We start from the raw sequence: 21,137 nt of genomic DNA on the forward strand, positions 1-21,137 counted from the left end.
CCAACTAATTATCACAGGTGTCTGAGATTGATTTCAGTGATCCAAAGAACCCTGAGACACAATACCATCCATGAGTTTAATTGAAAAACAAAAAATTTAATCTTTATGACACTTAAATACAATTTGCATAATAATTTGGAACGCAGTGTACACTGAGTTCAGGACACCCAAGAAGGATCCTTCTGAGGTTTTATGGTGCTAGAACATGCTAAAATGTTTCCTAACCTGGCAGTGATTACACAGAATGTTTTCGCCATCCTGGCATCGAGCGCAGCCAGTGAAAGAGGCTTTTTCTCCATTGGATTTGCTTAATGCAAGTGACTGTAGCCTGTATGGGTTTAATCATGGGCGTGTTTTGGGCCACAGGACTTCTATTAGCGGGTGTGGGCAGGTACAGCTTTGACTTAGACATAATGACAGGTAATGGGTCGGTTCTGGTACTGAGCGCTGGGTATTTGCGGGTGCGGGTTTTAAAAAATGGACCTGTGCAGGACTCAGAACTACATCCTTAAGATAATTACCATGTCACTATGCTATAGGATGTGCGCGCCTCAGACTTCACACCATGTGCACGGTTTCAGCTGAGATAGCTGCAGGTGAGATGATTTTGAGCCCATTGGCAGGTGTTTATATGTCTCTCAGTCTGTAGACTTTGGTTTTGTCCATACGATGGCATCACAGCCGTGCAAGATACGGTCACGAAACTTTACAGGTGTGTAGTTTAGATCCAAATGAAGGTAAATTTCCAGGGTAGGTGTGGTGCTTTAAGTCATGGATAGCTATATCATGGCTGGAGTGATCCCATCACAAGACGGTCTCTCGTTCTTGCTACATACATTTGAGCCTTCATCTCCCTGTCAGTGACTTAGCATTTGTCGGAACTATTCCAATATGAGCTCAATAGATTAATCATCAGTCATCTTTCTGACAGTTAACAATGATAATTGAGAGATCACTGTGCTGATAGTTTACAGGTATATGTGATGAATTAGTCATATGGGTGCTAAAAATAGCCACAGCTCACGTTTTGGTGCCCCCAGGAAACATTTTCTTTTGGGTTGGGTGCTACCAGCGTATTACCTAAATCTTGCGAGTGTGCTGTCAAATTGGTGAAGATGTTTTCTTAATTTTTTTGGTATTTTGTCTATCTTCATGTGTTTTCTTAATTTGCTTATTTTGAGCTCTCAGGGCCTCCATATCTTCCTCCTCTTTCAGTCAGCAAAAAAGAAAACCGCTCAGCAGTCATACAGACAGTCCGGTTCCTGCTCTGAGTCTGTTCAGCCCCATCCTCTCTCTGTGATCACCTCACTTTTTTTTCATCATAATTCCTGCATTGCATTGCTGATTACCACATTATGGTTCCATAATTGCAAAGTCATCCAACTGAATATCTAACTATCATAAACGTAACCTAAAGAAAACCTAAATCCAAAATAATGACAACTTTCTGCTGCATTATTGACTATTTCAATTTTAAGTTTTGTGATCACAGAGAGGGTTAGAGGTGACAGGAAGTGTCTCTAGAGCTCCCAGCCCCCAATCAAACCTGTCTCATCATTTTTTCCAAAAGCTCAGTTATCGCCATAATATGAGCTTTTTAAGATTTGTCCTCTCTGGATAGCTGAATTTTGTGGTTAGAAAAGGAGCATAGCTGGAGGTTCAAACAGAGAGGAAGATGAGTTTTTAAACTGAGGCATGCTGGCATGAAGTCAACTCAGAGCTTCTGCAGCAAATTTTCTAGGCTTTTGGCTAGATCTAGAGTTTTTTGGCAGCAGGCTGTGTGGCAGAGCAGCTAATATAAACTTTACCAGAGCTTCATTTTAAATGAATAATATACCACTCTGGGAGAGAGTTTTGAATTGTGTTGCAAGCTGTTGCCAACTGTTACTCTTGGGTCTTCTGTCTTTGGCCTGAGGCTTAATTCCACTCTCAACAGTCTACAGTTCCTTCATGTTTGCAATAATGTTTCCTTTGACATGATGTTCTTGAATTGGTGGCTCAGTTGGAGATTAAATCAATTTTTGACATCTCTCAGAAGATAAGATTGCTCTCCAAAATGTATGCTTTAGATTATGGGTACCAAAACCTGGCTTCCTTCATTTAAAAGTAATTAGTTACTTTACAATGTTACTCTCTGTGTAGAGTAATAAGTTACTTATTACACTCCTTTTGGATTACTTTGACCAAAATGACCTCAGAAGAACTAATGGGCATTTTAAATGGATGAGGGTCATGTTGTTTCACAGCAGGTAATCAAAGCACAGAAGCTCCAGTTTATTACAGTTCATTTCAAATCCAGTGTTTCACAGGTCTGACCCATTCATGCATTCATATACAGTGGTTACCTCTTAGGATTAAAATCCCCTGCGTTTATTAATAGTAGCATGATGATAAAGAACACTTAAATAGCCTAGACCTTTTAAAATAAATGAATAGCCTTGGACACAGGGAGGGTCAGGCAGAGGATCAAAGTCTAATAATTACGAGATATAGATAAGTATTTGTGGGCCTTTGATATGAAACACAATAAACAAATGTTGAGGTTAGCACAGCAAAAAGAATGGCATGCGATTGAGTTACTAAGAGGAGTGCAAATTAATACACTGGAGCTGGAAGACCCACCTGCCAGTTTCTCGGTGCGCCGGTTAGCTACAGCAGCACTAGAAAGAGTTATGCATAAGAACGCGACTGTGTGCCAGTGTTGCTCTGCAGTTGTAGGGGATGTGAATGGAATCATCCAACATACACTAACATCAGCCTGGAAGTGCTGATCACCAGGACGAAGAAAAAACAAACCAGAGACCAGCTCCTAATCCCCACTGCTTTCAGGCAGCCTTAGGACGCAAAAGCAGAACGGGATACGTTGTAGACATTGCGGGTGTATTAATGGGAACACATTTAACTTGATAACGCACAGCCCCAGATGTGCCGATCGCTGGCTCCTTTCTAGGCCTATAATGTAGCGTAAAATGACATAATAACAACAATCGGGGGATTTATTCTGTGGGCACACTGGCGGAAGTGGAGTAGTGTGGATCAGTGTGGATGAATTAAAAATGAAAACAATAAACACTGTATTTCGGGTGGTAACTTGTGATGTGACATTGTAAATGTAATACAGTAACATTACCTGAAATCCTGTTGGTAACGCGTTATATTACCTCATTACTGCTAAAATGTCATATATTACTGTAAGGCGTTACTTTTGTAACGTGTTACGAAAGTAACTCAATGTGTTACCCCCAACACCAGTGAAGACAGTATTGGATTAAACTCAATTCATCCCATCTATTAGTTGAGTTTTTCAAACAGTAGACAAAAAGAACATAGAAATCTACTACCAAAGCATCAATTCATGATACACTATCCCACAAGTATGAGAAATATAGGTCCTCCAACACATGTGGTGAATGAAATGAGACAAAAAACAACAGCCAAAAAAAAAAGGCCAAAGCTTAAAAATGGTTAACTGTCTTTTGTCGATTAAAAGGTCAAGCCAGTTCTGTTTCACAAATCACAGCTTTTGTCCCGCTGTACTAAGAAATACACACGTCTATATATTGGTAAAGTCTAACTGTAAGGTGTTGTTAAATGACACCAGTGTACACTGAACACTGTGATGAAACACTTTTAACACTGACTACAGATCTATATGAACACGGGACCGAGGTTAATTTGAACTGATAAATGTTTGAACAACAGTTAGAGACTTCTCTTTATGAGTCAATTAGATGACTGCATAGAGAGGGTAAAGTTAGTGTGCAGGTTGAAGTGTAAAGGACACCAACAGAAAGCCAGGACTCCACACTGCGTAACGATGGTTTATTTATCTCTCCATGACCAGAGTATCAGACACAGTTGAACACCACGTTGCCCTTCTGGTGGTTTCAACTATTGTTTGATGGATACTACATTTATGTCATCCAAATGTGAGTGTCCTTCATGGTGCTATTAATGCTGCTATCTGTGTCATTCGTGGCTTCTCATTAAGCAGTTGTCTAAAGGTGGATTAATTTAGATATGAATGCTAATTACTCTTCTTGTGCCCCCTGTGGGTCCTGCTTAGATTTCATTTAATTTGCCCCCTAGCTGTGTGTGTGTGTGTGTGTGTGTGTGTGTGTGTGTGTGTGTGTGTGTGTGTGTGTGTGTGTGTGTGTGTGCCACTTAAAAGGAAAGGCAGTAGGTTTGCAGTACACTCAAACAAAGGTTATGCTAACATGCTCACTATATTGATGCTTATGTAATATTTTACAAAGGACATTTTGAAACTGCTCTTTAGGACAAATTCACATATCAGAACACAGCTCATGGCAATGTACCTTGTACTGGTGCCTCTTGTTGTGACATCACCACATACGTTCAGAGCTATCATACACTGAAAATAGAAAATGTTTCAAGCATGAAAGACAGGAGTCATAATCAACAACATCATCTCTTCTTTGTGGAACTATGATTTTACACTGACCCTCAACAACCACACGAAGAAGAAGCAGATAGAGGAATTTCAACATGTATTAGAGTTTATTTGAGTAAGATGTTCTGTCAAGAAGTGATTTAATATTGCACTTTCAATATTCACTTAAGAAACTTTTTTTTTTCTTAATGGTCAAAACCAACACATTTTCAATCCGACCTTGTCACGTATCGACATTTGGTCATGGACTTTCACATCGACATATAACATGCAAGGTACCCTGGGTGTATTGGTTGTTGACATTCTGGGACGCCGTGTCAACTTAAGTTGTTTACGTTCTTTGTCTCTTGTCAAAATATACTTCCGTTTTCATAGGAAATGTACAGTTTGCATACAGTCTCTTTCAAAATAAATTCACTACGTCTGTACAACACCACAAATTGATGTTTTTTTCCTTCAGCAACAAACGCATATGGTTTACGTTTTGTCATCATCATACACGTGGTTGGGTTTAACGTTTCAAAAACTAGTGCTTCGTCAGTGACTCCCATCGTTAGACACTGATGAAAAAAGCTGTGCTTTCACGTCGGCATGATACATGGTTGGTCGCCATTATTATTGAATGGCACCCAGTGCCATCAGGGGGAACACAGCAGACAACAACGGTGTTTGCGCCCTGTGAGATTGTAAAGCCAAAGTTTGTTTATTTTTTCATAAACCCAACCATGTGCTTTTGTTGCATAAACCCAATCATGTGCGTGTGTTTGCCAAAGTAACCATGTGCGTTTGTCAGTAATGTAACTAGATGGCACTCAGCTCGTGGAGCACAAAGTACCAAAAAAACACATTTGAAAAACTCAACAGCAATGTCCCCTTCCAGAAATCCCGACCCAGTTACTCAAGATAATTCACAGACCTTGTTGTGAGCAGTTTCATGTAGGAACTATTTTATTTCTACTGAACTACACCCGCCAATCGAATCACCATGCTGAGGGAAGAGTGCATCTACGGCTAGCACACCTAGCACCACTGATTTAGCTAATGTTTCAGCTCAGGGGAGGAGGAAGCTGTTAATGTTTACATCACACGTAGTCCCAAGCAAGAGCCTCTCCTCCATGGGTAGATGCACACTTCCTTCTGCGCGGTGATATAGTTCCTACATATGACAGCTCACAACAAGGTCTGCAGAATGAATCAAATCAAACGTATCAAATTTATCTTTTTGGCGCTTTGAAACTGAGTGCCGTCTAGTTCCATTATATTGGAAAGAAGGCAGACATCTCTACAGCTGACATCTCCAAAACTCTGGAAATATGTATTTTTGATTTTTGTGTGCACTGTCCCTTTAACTATTGTGCACTGTCCCTTTAACTACAGTCTTTCTAGAGCCCCCATTTTAATACTTTTATGTGACACTAGAACTGCCCATTGCCCATTTCTTTATATTTGGTCTAAAAAGGTCTTCTCCAATTTTCTGATGGACAGACACACTGGTTTATTTATGTAACAGTGGGGAATTTTGCTTTGAATGCATTACTGGAACCCAGATCAGCTTTTCTGGTGAAAACAGTTTTGGGTTGTTATGCTATAGTCTCCATGCCAGGATAGTGTGGTTCCCTCAGACATGAGCTCCTCCTCTGCCCTCAGCTGACACTAACCTCCACCTGTTGCATTGTTCGGTCAATCAAATGTTACTGAGCTGCAGAAGAAGCCAAACCTTGATCCCATGCCCTCCCGGCTCCCTCCTTTTCAGCAGCTTTTGACCTGGTTTGAATCGGAGAGGGAGGGATGTCACAGCTTAGATGCCATCAGTGAGGAGGATTTGCAGGTTTTAAGTCTCTGCTCTTTGGCCTCCTCACAGTAGGACTTCCTGGGGGCATGGGGCTGCTCCGTGGCACAAAAGTTAAACCTGCCTGCTGCAACAATGACACATTTAAGGCCTCCAAAGACATTGAACTTAGTTGGAGCGGTGAGCTGATCTCATAGTGACCAGTGGGAAGTCATGCATTGAGAATGAGAGGATGCACAATGACACGCTGACACAGTGACACATAATATCATGGCCCAGAAATGTGACTGAGTGAGGTGACATGAGGTTTGCAGATTTATTTTTTAATCCAGAAATGTTTAGCATTTTTTTTCTTTGATGGTTTCTTAAAGGAATAGTTCAACAGAGAGAGATAGATGCCATGCAACAGACCCCTGCACCAGTTATCTTAACTATTCAGCCAGCAGTTTGTTAAATCCATAAACAGAAATATTAAAGGGCAGTTTGTGGTTTTAAGGGGAATTATCTTCTGGAACTGTTTTAAGTGGGAAGTCTGTGAGGGATCATTCTATCTTTGCTGGGGCAACAGTGTGAACCTCTGTATAAGGTTAAAAAATCCACCTTCCAACACTAAAGCTCAAAGTTTCACACATATCTTGTTAATGTAATCTGTACAAAAATGAAATGTGTCATTTTAGGGGGAATTACATGCTGCAACTATTTCTTGAGGAGCCACAATGTATCTATCCACCTACTACACTTGTCTCTTGCCAGCTATAGAGGGGATAGACAGATGTGGTCAGTGAGTAGAGGTTTTGTTTGTGATTTGTGCACAAGTACACTGGTACCAAATCCATCAGTTCCATTTAGGATTCCTTGAACTTTGGTTCTGTCTAGAAATCAGCTGCATTTTCACTGGTTTTGAGCAAAACCATTGTAATCATGGATGCTTCAATAACAGAGGGCATTGCAGAATGTACAACAGAAGTTAACAGTAGTAGAAAGGCATCAACTAACTGTGAGCTTCTGTTATTACAGATACTTGTTTTTATCCAAAAATCAAGCATGGGCTGCATATTTATGATAAGAAGATGATTTCTCACTTGACTTCTCCATTATTACCCTCCATCTTCTCTTTCCAATCTGTAGAATATGATATGTCCACTGATTCCAGCTGGGAACCAACTTTTTGGGTTCCAGACCTATTTTTTGGGTCAATATGCTTTGAACAGCTCATAATTAGGTGTGCAAACCGGAACAGAACCGTTCCATGTTGGTGGAATTGGGGTATGAGATAAGAAGACATCAGTAAGCTGCACCATGGAGGTTTAAAGAGAACTGGATACAGCATTGGAGGTGGGACCCCATTCACTCCTGTGAAAGTTACTCAGTTGCACATGAAGCCCAAAAGTTTAACTGCCGTGTATAAAATTACACAGAGAATTGGCACTGCTTCTGCACCGTGTGGTCCATAGAGTAGGCTAGTGACCTCCATGAATGGATCAAATTCTGGTAGTTAAACATGTCATTTCAAGGGGGTTGTGAGATTTAAAAAAAAAAAAAAAAAAAGTATCCATTGATTTACAGATGTCTTCTTCACTATTTAAGTCTATGGGAAAAGGTCTTTTTGGACCACATGGCATCACGTGATGGACATAATTCCATTGTTTGTCCACTACAGTAACTGGCTTCAAAGCCCAGCACACTTCCTGGAGGCCTTAGCTGCACACAGTCACTGTTCATCCAGAAATAGTTCTAGCACTGCCTCTAAAACTACAAACTTATTTTTTTTAATTTCAGTTTTTGAACAGATTAAACAGGATAAACAAGATATATGTTATCAGTGAGCTTTAGAGGTCCCGGTGTATTACTGAACTTGGGAACATGTGCAGAGGTTTACATTATTCCTCAAGGCCAGCAACAAGGACACAATCACTGACTTCCATTGAGAAATTGTTCCAGCGCTTAACTACCCCATATACATATATTTACTTTTGACAGAGCCAGGCTAGCAGTTTCCCCCCTGCTTCATGCTAAACTAAGCTGACCACGCCCTGGCTCTGGGTTGATATTGATCTTCTTGTCCTACTCATTGGTAAAAAAGCAGCTAAGCACATTTCCTAGAATGTTGGCTAATTGTTTTGAAGCAGTGCCGGGCATCACCTGTTCTCGATCCTTTTCCAAATTACAAACATGACCCAGCTCCAGGCTATGATTTAATGTTATTCCAAGGATGCATATCATTTACAGTCAGAATTGCCAGCTAATTACAAATCATTGCAATATTTCTCTCTTGTCATAATGAAGTAATATTACTGTTATCATTGAATCTTTATCACGGACTTTCATATTCACTAATCCATGCTTTAAATGGCATAATAGTCAAAATGACATTTCAGCTTCTCCTTCCACCCACCGCTTTGATGACAATATCATTATTATTATTAATTTATGGGTCTTCATTGGCCCATATCACCAGGACAATGAAATTGAAAGGCCCCTGTCCACAGCGGTGCAATAATGGCTCCCTGTCCAATGGGAATTGAATGGAGGATAGCATCCCTGAGAAGCCTATTCTCTGGCCCAACCGGTCTCTTCCCCCCGCCACCACCGCCGCCCCCCAGCCCCATTCTTCAAACAACACTGTGACTGACAGCTCCCTTTCACAGGGCTCCGACTGGCAAGGAAGGGGTTTAATTCCAAACCATTTTGTAGCATGGCATGATAAAGACTCAGACCCAAGCACGGGCTGAGACGGACCGACGTGGTTTTATTGTCGGGTAGGGGGAGTTGTCCTTTTTTTTTTTTTTTTTTTGGATGAGATTGAGGATTTAGTTTGAGTTTAAATTTCAAACTCAGTTTTATCAAATTCATATATATGATGAGAAAAGTGAAGTCCCACGGCTCTTAGTTTGACAATCTTATGATTTTTATACAATAAAAATATAACCCAACATCTGATCTGCATGTTAAGCAAAAACGACACTGCACTACATTTAGCTGACAGCTGTCTGATTATGAAAATTATGCATGGTTACTGATGAAAAATGCCCAACACTACTTGAAATAAATCAAATTAGCTTTAATGATCTGATTAACAATTAACAATTATTTGTAATGGAGTATTTTTTACAGGAGTAGACATTTCTACAAGACATGAAAGGTATATTAATATATACATATATATATATATATATATGTATATATGTGTGTGTGTGTGTGTGTGTGTGTGTACATATATATATATATATATATATACATATGTGTATGTATATATATGTATCTGTATATATATATGTGTATATATATGTATATGTATATATATATATGTGTGTGTGTGTATATATGTATATGTGTATGTATATATATGTATATGTGTGTGTGTGTGTGTGTATATATATATATATATATATATATAATGTGTGTATATATATGTATATGTATATGTATATGTATATGTATATGTATATATATACTTTTATATTACAAATAAAAAATGACCAAATCTCTTACATTACATTTTAATTGCTTAATCTGACACTTAAGCTAATTTCCAAGGCCTTAAAATAATTTTGAAGGCTACCATTACACCCATTATAATAAATGAAAAAGTACATTCTAATATATCTCAGATATGTACCTTCATAAACATAAATTAGAAGTCAACCTGATGGCAGAACCAAACATTTATCAAGGACTTCCAGAACACGATAGAACAGAATAACCTACATTAAATATACAAATAAAAGGAAACCATCGTTATATAGTTGTAGGTGGAACATCATGAAGTCAAGTACAGCCTTGAATTTGATAATTCATTCTTGACCATGGAAACTGTAGTTGTAGTTGTATCAAGTAATGATAATAACATGAATAATAAAGGAAGAAGTTAACAATGGCCACTAAGCCACCTTCATGACTGCTGATCAAGACCATAGGAAGCTTCAATAAAATTCAGTGTGCTCTATGTTTGTAGAGGTAAGAAGATTGGTCAGTTGACAGGATATTAATCACTAACAAATTTTGAAGTGTCTAACTGTAAAAGTGACTTTTTGTGCAAAAATGACAAAAACCTTCCAGCCTCTTAAACTTGGTGATCTGCTGGTCCTTTTAGTTTTGAACGATATGAAGCTGACTATCTTTGGGTTTGGACTGTTGATCGGACAATAGAAGACATTTTGCACAATTTCCTAACAATTCTTAGACCAAATAATGAATGAATTGATTGAGAAAGTAATGTGTTCATCAGTAGGTAATGAAAACAATGAGCCCCACACATATCTGTCCCACAAATACGCTAGGCTAGACATAATCTCTCATTTCTATCACTCAGTGGATAAAATGTCACCACTGGTGTCAAAGTCATCACTAGTAGATTTTGATTGATAGGTGAACCTCATCGTCATTGGCCTGTGTGACCTACATCCCTCGGTGCTCGCCCTCCAACCTTTGGCCCCGTGCTGTAACACATTCTGTTGACCGGCCAACTTCCTTCCTCCTCAGCACAACAGTGTTGTCAAGCTCAAGGGATCTTGTGCTGAATGAATCAGCAGTTAGAGAGGTGGGGTGGACCTTAAAGACAGAGGGATTAGTGATCACTTTTTACTATGAAAAAGCTGTTTGTTGAGCAGAGGAAGAGGCAAAAACATGGAGAACGCAAAGGAAGGATTTGGTAGAAACAGATGGCGGAGAGGCTCTTTGTCACTTTGTGACATCCTGAAGAGTGTGCGTTTGCGTGCATGCACATGCGCGTGCATATAATGTAATCAGTAGGCTTGGCCCGGAAGGGAACACAGCCAATTCTGAAAAGAGACAAAAGGGGTCAGGGAATAATATATCTACATTGTTACAAAATCCAGTTCAGTTCCCCTCTTCCTCTCTGTGCCGTACCCCCACAGCCCTCCCCCCACACCCACCCTACCACCTTTTGACCAGAGAAGACAAGGAAGATTTCCTCCTTTGATCATTGGAGGATGGAGGGGGGATGAATGGCCCAAAAAAAGCAGCAGAAGCAGAGCAGGGACTGAGAAAATGAGCTGTTTACCCTGCACTTGGCTTCTGTTGAGGCCTCCTGCTTCTCCCATCTCCTCCACTGACCCCACCCTTTTCAGGAAACCAACCCCTCCCTTTGACTTTTTCCAGCCCGCTTGGAGGTGTAAAGAGCGACCCCCTTAAGCCCTTTTCACCGCCCCATCCTCGGCCCCTCATCCCCTGGGCGTCACCTCTGTCACCCAATCTCCTTCCGGGGATGGTGGGAGCAGAGTGCTGCACCTGTCTTGACCCGTCTAGACACCACCGCCTTGCTGTTTTGTCCTCAAAGGGGGGAGAGGAAGAGGACGGTGGAGTTTGGAATGGAGAGGTGGGGAGGGGATGTGCGCAGGTTAAAAGTCAGAGTTGGAGGGTGAGGTTTGTTAGTGAGGATGGAGAAAACACAGCGGAAACAAGAGGTCACCCTGCTGACCCCCACAGAGCCCTGTGGTGTAACACAGCTGACACCGGGGCAACCCACACTCTGAGGACTGTCAACGTCAGAGCGGGTCATAAAGAGTTTTTGTTTTCCTCACGATAAGCCAACCATTTCAGTTATTTGGTTGCCATGGTAGTGACACAGGTGCCATTCAGATTTGGAAGTGTATTTTTTAAAAAATTTTAGATTGCGTTTATTTCTTTGTAACCATATTTCCAGCTTGGTCTTCCTATGTTTGCACAACTTTCAGAGACACGCATTTGAGTTAGTGTAGGAAACATTGGGAAAATAAGAGGAATGTCATATGACAAAGATCCAGGCCAGACTGGAATCCAAGACATCCATGAACACACGCCACCACACAGCTCAACGTCTGCTCTCCTCCTCTCTCTTGGTTGTGTGGCCAGGTACCTCTGGCTCGCTCAGAGACTCACCTCAACGAGCTCCTGGATGGGGTGTGCAACAGCATGAGTGACTACGCCCTCTACGTGGACCCCGACACCCAGCACAAGCAGTACAAGAGATTTGCTCCCAGGGAAAGCGGGTTCACCGGGGACTTCCCTGACTTTAAAAATTTCCAGTTCGCGGGACCTGAGACAACGCCCAACCCCCTGAAATTCGCAGTGAGTGCAAAAGTTCATAATTAAACCATAGTATGAACTACATGTGATAGATCTGTAACCTGTTATTATAACTGTTGGCTAATTTAGGGACATGTGTAGGTCGGAGGCATTTGCAAACCAGGACTGGGTAACACCGGCTTAATCCTTACTAAGTTTGTGTGTGAAGACCTTCCTAAGTTCTGAGTAACTACAAGCTTCTTTCAGTCTGGTCATTTTGTATAAGGGTTGTTCCATTTAGATTGGAGGAATGTCTTTGCTGTAAAGACCCAGTGTGAATAGGTTGCTAGGAAACATTTGTTGCACTGTCCAATCAAAAGCAATCAGTTGTGTAAACAGGAAGTCTTGCAGGGTAGTTGTAATGCTATTATTGCATAACATACAACAGTTTTAGAAGGCCCAACTATATCATTAACTCAACTGTCAGTGTTTTGTAAATGTAGGATCACACACACACACACACACACACACACACACATACATGTATATATATATATATATATATATATATAAAACTAAGATTACTTTGATGTTTATCTAGCTTACATCTGGATATTACAAAATAATTTAACATGCTTTGATGATAGATGTAATATATTTTATTTATTGGGATTTCCATTTAATAAGGGTTAAATAAGTTCAATTGATTATCATTTTACCATTGTAAACATGACTGGAGCCCTGACTTAAGGTTGGCGATTTACTGAGTAATAAAAGTTTATAGACAACCTATTTGCATTTAAAATAAAATGATTTAAAAGAATGAACTTCTCTGAAAAGTCTTCGGCAATGAAAGGTTTCTCAATATCTTAATTTAAAATATAATCTTTCCCAGTGTGCAAATGGGCCCTTATATTTACAGGGCAAAACTGTTACTTTACTGAAACTATTACTTTCTATAACCTCAACACAGTAGTGAGGTATAGACTGTATAACTGGATATTACTGATATTACTGAACGGTGCAGTGGTCTGAAATGTTATTATGAAACAGAGTTACATAAAAAATGTAAAACTCAAATGTTTACCGGCTACCATCTGTGCTTAAAATATATATGTACATATATATATATATATATATATATATATATATATATGTACATATATATATATATATACACACATATGTACAGGATATGTCATTTTCAGACTGTCTTCTTTGAAAAATTACACAGCCGTTCAATTGTTTAGACCAGCAGTTCCTAATAACCAACCTCTTTCTGTCATGCATAAACAGAAATGTCAGAACAACACATATCAAAGAAATTAGAACTCAGAAAATTGAAGAAATACTTAAATTGTATTTGTTTTTTAGTGTTCAACTGGGAGTTTTTACTGTCTGTAGTTTTAGTGATATTCACTGTTGGTGATAGTGGCTGCTCCTGTCAAACACAGTGGCACATCATACTCCTGACTTGTCCACTTTGTGCTCCTCACACACAGCACACACATCCTAGCATTTCCCCAACTTCCAGGTCTTATATAACCTCATGTAACCTCTTTTACTCTTGAATTTAAATGTGTGACATTTTAACCCACTGTGTCAGTTCGTGCAGTCAACAGTTCCACCTGCAAATAGTCATATTTAGTGCGTATCTCTCTAGAATTACTAGTTTGTGTGGTGTAGCCTGTTTGAATTTAGTGATGTGTCAGTATCTACCTACAGTAACCTCGTAGGTTGGTGCAGATGCTAGCTTTGCCACATTATGCCATGTTGTGTCATGTGACTAAAGCACTAGCAGTGTTTTTTGTGAATGGCACAAAAATGTGGATTATGTTTCCAGTCGCAGTATAACATGCAGAGGGCTACTGCTGTGTTCAAGTGTTACAATAACTAGTCCACAGATTTTCACATCCAGAACTTGAGTACAGCTTGTGTTTTGTGCTGTTTCATTCAGATATTGCTGATCATATCAAGTTCATAGGTCATATTAAGACCAGAGAGCAATTTCATTTATCTTATATTTATTCTGTACAGTACATGATCAACATGATCAATTTAATCATTTCTAGTGTAATATACTTGCTATCTGTATGGCTGTATCTCTCCTGCAAAAGAAGTTTCCTACTTTAATATAATTTCCCTCTTTAAATTGATAGAATAATAATTAAAAAAGCTAAATAAAAATAAAGTTTGGATTAGGACATTGCAGTGAATTTGATCGCCATGCAAGAATAACAAAGTGAAGGAGAAAAGAACAGAGAACCACCTAAAATGGCTTTAATTTATCTTTTTGTTTTGAAATCGGTCCTTAATCATCTTAATTAGGGTAACAGGGATGCTCAAGCTTCATGTCCATATTTTGTTTGCCATAGTGTACACCCTGTAGATCTGCTTATTGCAGACAGACCTGAAAATTGCAATGTTCAAAGCCTATAGCTAATTTAAAAAGTCAAGAACGCTCCTGAGCTGGATTCAAAATAGGAGCATTGAGGTTTTCTTCAGCTTGAACGTGACCCTGCTGCTCAATGCATTTAATACACTGGAGTTAAAATACACATCACAGGTCATTTTTGCTTTTACACATAGCTGGTCACGTTGCTGCTTTTTTGAGCAGGTCCTTCTTGAGAAAAAAATCGAAATTCTTTTGAGAACTATCTACTGAAATCAATGAAACAAAAATGGAGTTTGAACTACTATCAGGTTGAAGGGAATTTAAGCTCCCAGTGAATCTGAGGAGTCAGCAGCATGACCATCGAGTTGTCAAAATGGCTGAACAGTTTGGCAAACAGAGGGGAAACATGGCCACCGCCCTGCAAACGGCGTGGCCACCATTGTGCAAAAAGACCCGTTGTGTGTGTGTGTGTGTGTGTGTGTGTGTTGTGTATGCATGGCCGAGCCGCCTCAGCTCTGTTTCCCCGAGGCCAAGTCTTTCTTCTGCGTTTGTGTTTTCTTTCTCAGTGTGAAACACTGGTGGAGGAGCTGGAGGATGATATCATCTCTTTGTTCAGCCAGGACGCAGAGCATGTGCATGAGGAGTTATGCAACAGAGTCTCAGGTACCAAAGCTTCTTCACACATTCTCTGCCACAGACATGATGCAGCAGCTTGGTTTACATTCATCCTCCCCCCTCCCCTCACTCAGGATATCTGTATCACTCTTCACATCAGGTGGAATCTGAGTTTTTTTTTAGCATAAAGCTGGAGAAATTCACAGAGAATTTAGCTGAATAAATTAATTCAATACGTTCGAGTAATATGGAATATATTGGTAAATTACCTCACATGCTTTGTTGTAGAATTATCAGTTCAAATCTGACTTGTTTCTGCATTTCAGTAGTTAAATGCATTTCCCTTTGTTGTGGCATACAATGATGGCTTTGTGCAATGTGCTTTGTGGTTAATTTAATCATCTTATATCACTTATTTTTCCCTGTTGGGTTTGGCTTCCACGGCCTTACGTAACAGCAGAGATGAGAGAGAAGCCATTTTGTTAGAATCTGAATCAGCAGAAAGCCGCTGCCAGTGCGGACGTACCTCTGTTTTTATCAAGATTTATTTCAAGGAAAAACATAATTATACTGAGACATCTCTGTGGCACACAGGGTCAGGCTTAACAATGATCACAAAATCACAATCGCAACTGTCCCGTTTCAAAAATCGCCACGATTAAACAGCAGATTAAATCTAACGGAACTCAACCTTGCAACATAGTAAAAATTTTCATGTATCTATGTATTAATGCAGACAAGTCAATAACGTCAACACTAATATTTTTGTCCTTGTGTTTTTGATTTCAGAATACTGTAGCGACAGCAGTCATGCAAACGAGGAGTTATAGCATTTAGATTGTCAGTGGACGACAGTGGGACCAGCTTTGAACAAAAAAAGAGGCCTTTAACAGAATCTTTTTTTTTGACAAATACTTGACCATCTTTTTTAAATAAATAAAAGAACAAATGTTGAGAAACCATATTGTGCCCGTTGGTTTTTGTCTGAGGCTTGAAATCAATGCTCCAGCACGCTGCTCACTGATGTCACACCAGAGTATTGTGTTGTCAGCTACTGGTTCTTTTTGGGGTTTTCTCCTCAGTCTGTCGTCTAACCAAAATCAGGCCCATAAACTAAGCACAACAATGAAGCAGTGGCTGTGTTTTTGCTGTGTTTGCAGGCTTATAGTCAGTGTGAATTGATAGATTGAAGAACTGCTAGACAAATATAAATTTGAGATAGCATTCTACACAGTACTGAGCTAATACATTTCTCAAGTTAAAATGTTCCAGCTTCTCCAGCCATTCACCTTTTCTATGTTTTATGTCACATTTCCCTGAGTGTCTTTGGGTTTCGGGTTGTTGGTTGGACATTTGTGACCGGCATGTCTCATTATTTTCTGATGTTTTATCGACTAAACGTTAAATCAATAGCTTAAAATAGAAAATTGAGAATATAATTGATGATAGAGTTTATAATTATTTGCTGTCCTAATTCTACGCCATTACTACACAAGTTTGTATTGTTCACATTAATTTGTGTTGTTTTAATTTTTCTAAATATAGTGATATAGCTGTTGCTCATGAGAGTTCAGAGCATTTTGGATCCAAAATTATAAGATAATCTCTAAAAAGTAATGATGAGGGAACATACAGGGACAACAATGCAAAACCCCAAAAGCTTGAGTCTGTGTAGGATGAGCTACAGCTGTGTGTGAACACACAGGTTTCAAATAGTCAGGTGTCTTCTCATACAAACTAGCAGGTGTACAGAGTGGAGCAAACATTGGAGAATCCATTGTGATTGGGCCAGATATAGCAGCAGCTGGTTGATGATTGGTCAGGACAGTCTGCATTGATATGCTAAAGGCTGCAAGTCCAGAGGGGGAAGCTTGTTCAATGGCAGAGACTGTGTCATACCGAAGCTCCTCTCAATAGATTCAAATATTACTCAAACCTTTCTATGCTTGGCTGACTTTGATATGCTGGTGTAGCACTGGGAGATTAGGCCAAAGCCTATGGAAACATGTTTTGATTGAAGGTGTGTTACATTTTGTTCACTTCTTCACAAGGTACAACCTCCATCACCTGAGGAGAACAACTTTCCCTCTATCGCTGCTGTAAATGCTATAAACCTTCAAAATCCAAAACAAACGATTATCTTAAAAACCCTTATGCCAGGGGAATCAGCGACGCTCTGAACAACATAGCAACATTCAGTGGTCTGTAGATGTTAAGGCGAAAATATTTCCTCCTTTCATGTGAATGTACTTTATTTTGACATTGGCGAACCCTGCTTCAAAGAATACTTCAAACACAAAATTACCATTTGTATGTCAGTCTGTGAGGAAAACGTTGTTTCTTCTCACATGCCTCCACAGTGAACGACGAATCCAAAAGAGGCAAACGCTCTTAATGAATTGAGTTTACGCAGACTGCCTTTAATGACAGCAAAACTATATCAAAACAAAGACAGTTCCACCCATGAGAAGCACAACCTGGTTGTGCCTGAGCATGCACGTGTGTTTTAGGCCCAGTTCAGACCAAAGATTTGTGACGAGACAAAACCGTTGGAGGACATTGCAGAGAAAAGTTGCAGTAGTAGAGCTCAACTCAAGCCAGCTGATGGTGTCACCTGTAACTCAGCTGGTCAAATTGTCGGTAGTCATGTTGCAGGTGCTCCGTCTCTGCTGAGCCCTCTGTATCCATCCTCACAGTGTGCCGGTGTTGGACAGTGGGTTGCTGCTGCTTGCTGTATGTGCTTATACCCCCCTCACACACATTCTCACTGACTGATTAATTGGCGCTGGTTATTTATATTATTGTGGCATTGCTCATTTTGTTTCTGTTTTTTGCTGTTTCATCACAAATGCAACTGTAGCCAGTATCTCACTCTCAAGAACCTACAAATTACAGAGAGCTGTTGCATAGAGATGATACACCATCTCATCTAGTTGCATTAGTGTGAACTGGCAAGTTTTTAGAACGCTGCAGAATGGCACATTGCAAGTAGTTGCCTGTTTCAACTCATCCTGTCGCGAATTTGGTCTGAGTTGGGCTTTAGTTTCACTTGAGCAGAGTTCAAACGCATGCACATGCCCAGGCGTGCAAGTGAGATTGTTTGAACTGATGTGTTTTAAATCATAATGTATTAACCATAATGCATGTGTCATGAAAGTCCTGAGCATACGACTGGATAAATGAGATTTGGATTATACTGCACGAGTTGTGTCAGAGTTTGTAAACCGACATTTTGATACAGTTTTGCTGTTTTGACACAGTGTACTTTAATTCATGAAGAATGTTCACATTTTTGGATTCTTCATTCACTGTGGCCGGCAAGAAAAACGGTTTTCTTCACAAAGTCAACATAACACAGGGTGAGTAACTGATATGCAAATGGTCATTTTGTGGGTGAAGTGAAGTATTCCTTTAATAAAGGCTTACAAGAGACTTGACAGCCAGTGTGATCATAAAACCACATTTGTCACCAAAAATGAAAATCACAAGGACTTCTGTCATCCAGACAACAGTTAAGAAGTTATTAAGATGGGGAATGAAAACAATTGATCCATTCATCCATTACATTATTATGTCTTTACTCTTCAGCAATCCATCAAAACTTTTGCTTCAGTGTAAACGATACTCAGAAATATAGATATTTTTAAAATACAATACAAAAAGTCATAACCCGTCAACAGAGTCTTAAATTAGGTGTATCACAAGGCTATATGAGACAGTAGTATAGTGAATTTTTTGCTATTGAGTTGGATGATGATACTACTCTGAATATGTCACATACAACACTTTAAAGCAATGTCAGACTGTTTCTGCTACTGAAGTAAAGAGTGTCCTTAGTTAACCCACTGATGAGGCTTATCTGACCCAAATGTTGCATTTATAGTATGGGAGAGCCAATTTAATTTATTTATTTATCATTATTATTATTTATTATTATTATTTTTTTAATTATTATCTTTTTTTCCTAGTTCTCACCATGCAGGTGTCTCGTGTTATTTTGAGCTTCAGTGATGGAATCATAGTGTGAAAACAGCAACACTGTCACTGTGGACTAAAATAAACTTTGCATAGGTTAAAATCCTGTTAAAATCATGTGTTGCTGCTTTTATTTTTTACACAACTTGTGTTTCCCACAGTTGCCTCCTGCTTATTTTTCCTGACTTTTAATGTCTCACAGCAGCTCTAGTTCAGTGTGATATGACTGAAGCAGCTACATATTAAATAGGCTGTATATATAGCCTTTATAGTTTATTAATAGAAAAAATCAAAGAAAGATAAAAGGTTTCACTAAAATCTTATGACTCTGATCCTTGATCCAAGTTTGTGTCTTCTCTGTAACCAATATTTCAAGATAATATAATTTGTAGTTTCTTAAAATATGAATGCGGATAGTGATAGTGAGATACTGGCTACAGTTGCATTTGTAGTGATGGAATGGTAAAAAACAGAAACAAAACAAGCATCAGATGGACTGTATTCATAATAAATATGCGACAATAATATGTATAACCAGCGCCAATTTATCAATCAATGAGAATGTGTGTGTGAGGGGGCATAAGCACATACAGTGAGCAGCAGTGTGAAAACGGCAACACTATCACTGTGGACTAAAATAAACTTTGCATAAGTTAAAATCCTGTTAAAATCATGTGTTGCTGCAGCAGCAACCCACCGCCTGACACTGGCACATTTTGACTTGACCAACAGACTACACTACAATAGTGTTGCACGGTATACCGGTACTAAAATAGTACCGCGGTACTAGAGTATTCCAAACGGTACTATACTGCATTTGGAAAATACCGGTACTTTGAAATTGATTCAATTCATTAATTTAGTTAATTTATTTTACTCATTTATGCACGCAAACACCTTTCTTGTTCCTATTGGAGCACAGATTGCAAAAGTGGTGTGTATGACAACACCTGTATCAACATTCGCAGCTGGCGCATGTGAAAAAAGACAAGAGAAAGTCTGCCTCGCAAAGAGAGACAACACGAGATAACACAAACTTGGTGGGACATTTGAGTTACCAAACCGTGACGTCCGTACTGAGGTACTTAACCGAACCATGATTTTTTTGGTACCGTTACACCCCTACTATTTATTGTTCTAAAGGTTTGTATCCAAAAGGACTTTTCCTTAGGAAAAGTACCGAAGAGTATCGAAAAGTATTGAAATTCATATTGATATTGGTACCGAAAAAAAAAGATTTTGGTATCGTGACAACACTACACTACAAGCCGATTGGCTGTTAAAGCAGGTGAAGAGCTTAACATTTTAAAACCAGCCACCGACTATTTGACTGGCTGAGTTGCTGGTGACACCATCAGCCAGCTTGAGTCAAGCTCACACTGGCCAGTTCACACCGCTGCATCTTTTCTCTGCAACGGTTTTGTCTTGTCGCGAATCTTTGGTCTGAACTGGGATATATGCTTGATGAAGGTGGAAGAGTATGTGTATCAATAAAATGCAATGCGAGGGAGTGCAATTGAAAAAGATTCAGTGAATAAATGATGACATACTGTCACTGCATAGGCCAAGCTCTCTTCATCGTCTCTGGGAGGCTTCTAACATGCTCTGCACAGAGGGCTGTTATCTAAACTCTTCCAAGAGCACAGAGCTTTAGTTGTTTAAAACTCTCTTTTTCCATTGTCCATGTGCTCTCTGTTATCTGCTGTTTTTCTTCTTTTGAGGTTTGACACGGCCCTGACACACCAAGCTGACTGTCAGCCGTCAGTCAAGGTTGGGCCATTGGTGAGCGCCTGTGGCCCTCGTCTCTGCGCTGTGTCACGCACTGTTGGCCCTTGTTGGTGCTAGTCAGCATTTTCTGCCGATCCAGAATGTTGAATGCATGTCGGCCACGCCGCAGCCCATCGGTGAATGAAATCACTCTGATTGGCAGCTCAGCTCAGCAC

At 39.6% G+C, this 21,137-nt stretch overlaps 1 protein-coding gene across 1 annotated transcript in view; it reads left to right on the top strand.

Moving 5' to 3' along the window:
* The window catches only part of cnpy1 (canopy FGF signaling regulator 1), a 27,650-nt gene extending 11,467 nt beyond the window's left edge, over positions 1–16,183 (top strand). Inside the window, exons 4-6 of the mRNA XM_050074872.1 lie at positions 12,057–12,272; positions 15,171–15,267; positions 16,009–16,183. Coding sequence (XP_049930829.1) covers positions 12,057–12,272; positions 15,171–15,267; positions 16,009–16,049 — 354 coding nt within the window. The 3' untranslated portion in view covers positions 16,050–16,183. The remainder of the gene's footprint in view (positions 1–12,056; positions 12,273–15,170; positions 15,268–16,008) is intronic.
* The last annotated feature ends 4,954 nt before the right edge of the window (positions 16,184–21,137 follow it).

The sequence above is a fragment of the Epinephelus moara genome, chromosome 21 (genome assembly GCF_006386435.1).
Source record: "Epinephelus moara isolate mb chromosome 21, YSFRI_EMoa_1.0, whole genome shotgun sequence".
Taxonomy (NCBI): Eukaryota; Metazoa; Chordata; class Actinopteri; order Perciformes; family Serranidae; genus Epinephelus; species Epinephelus moara.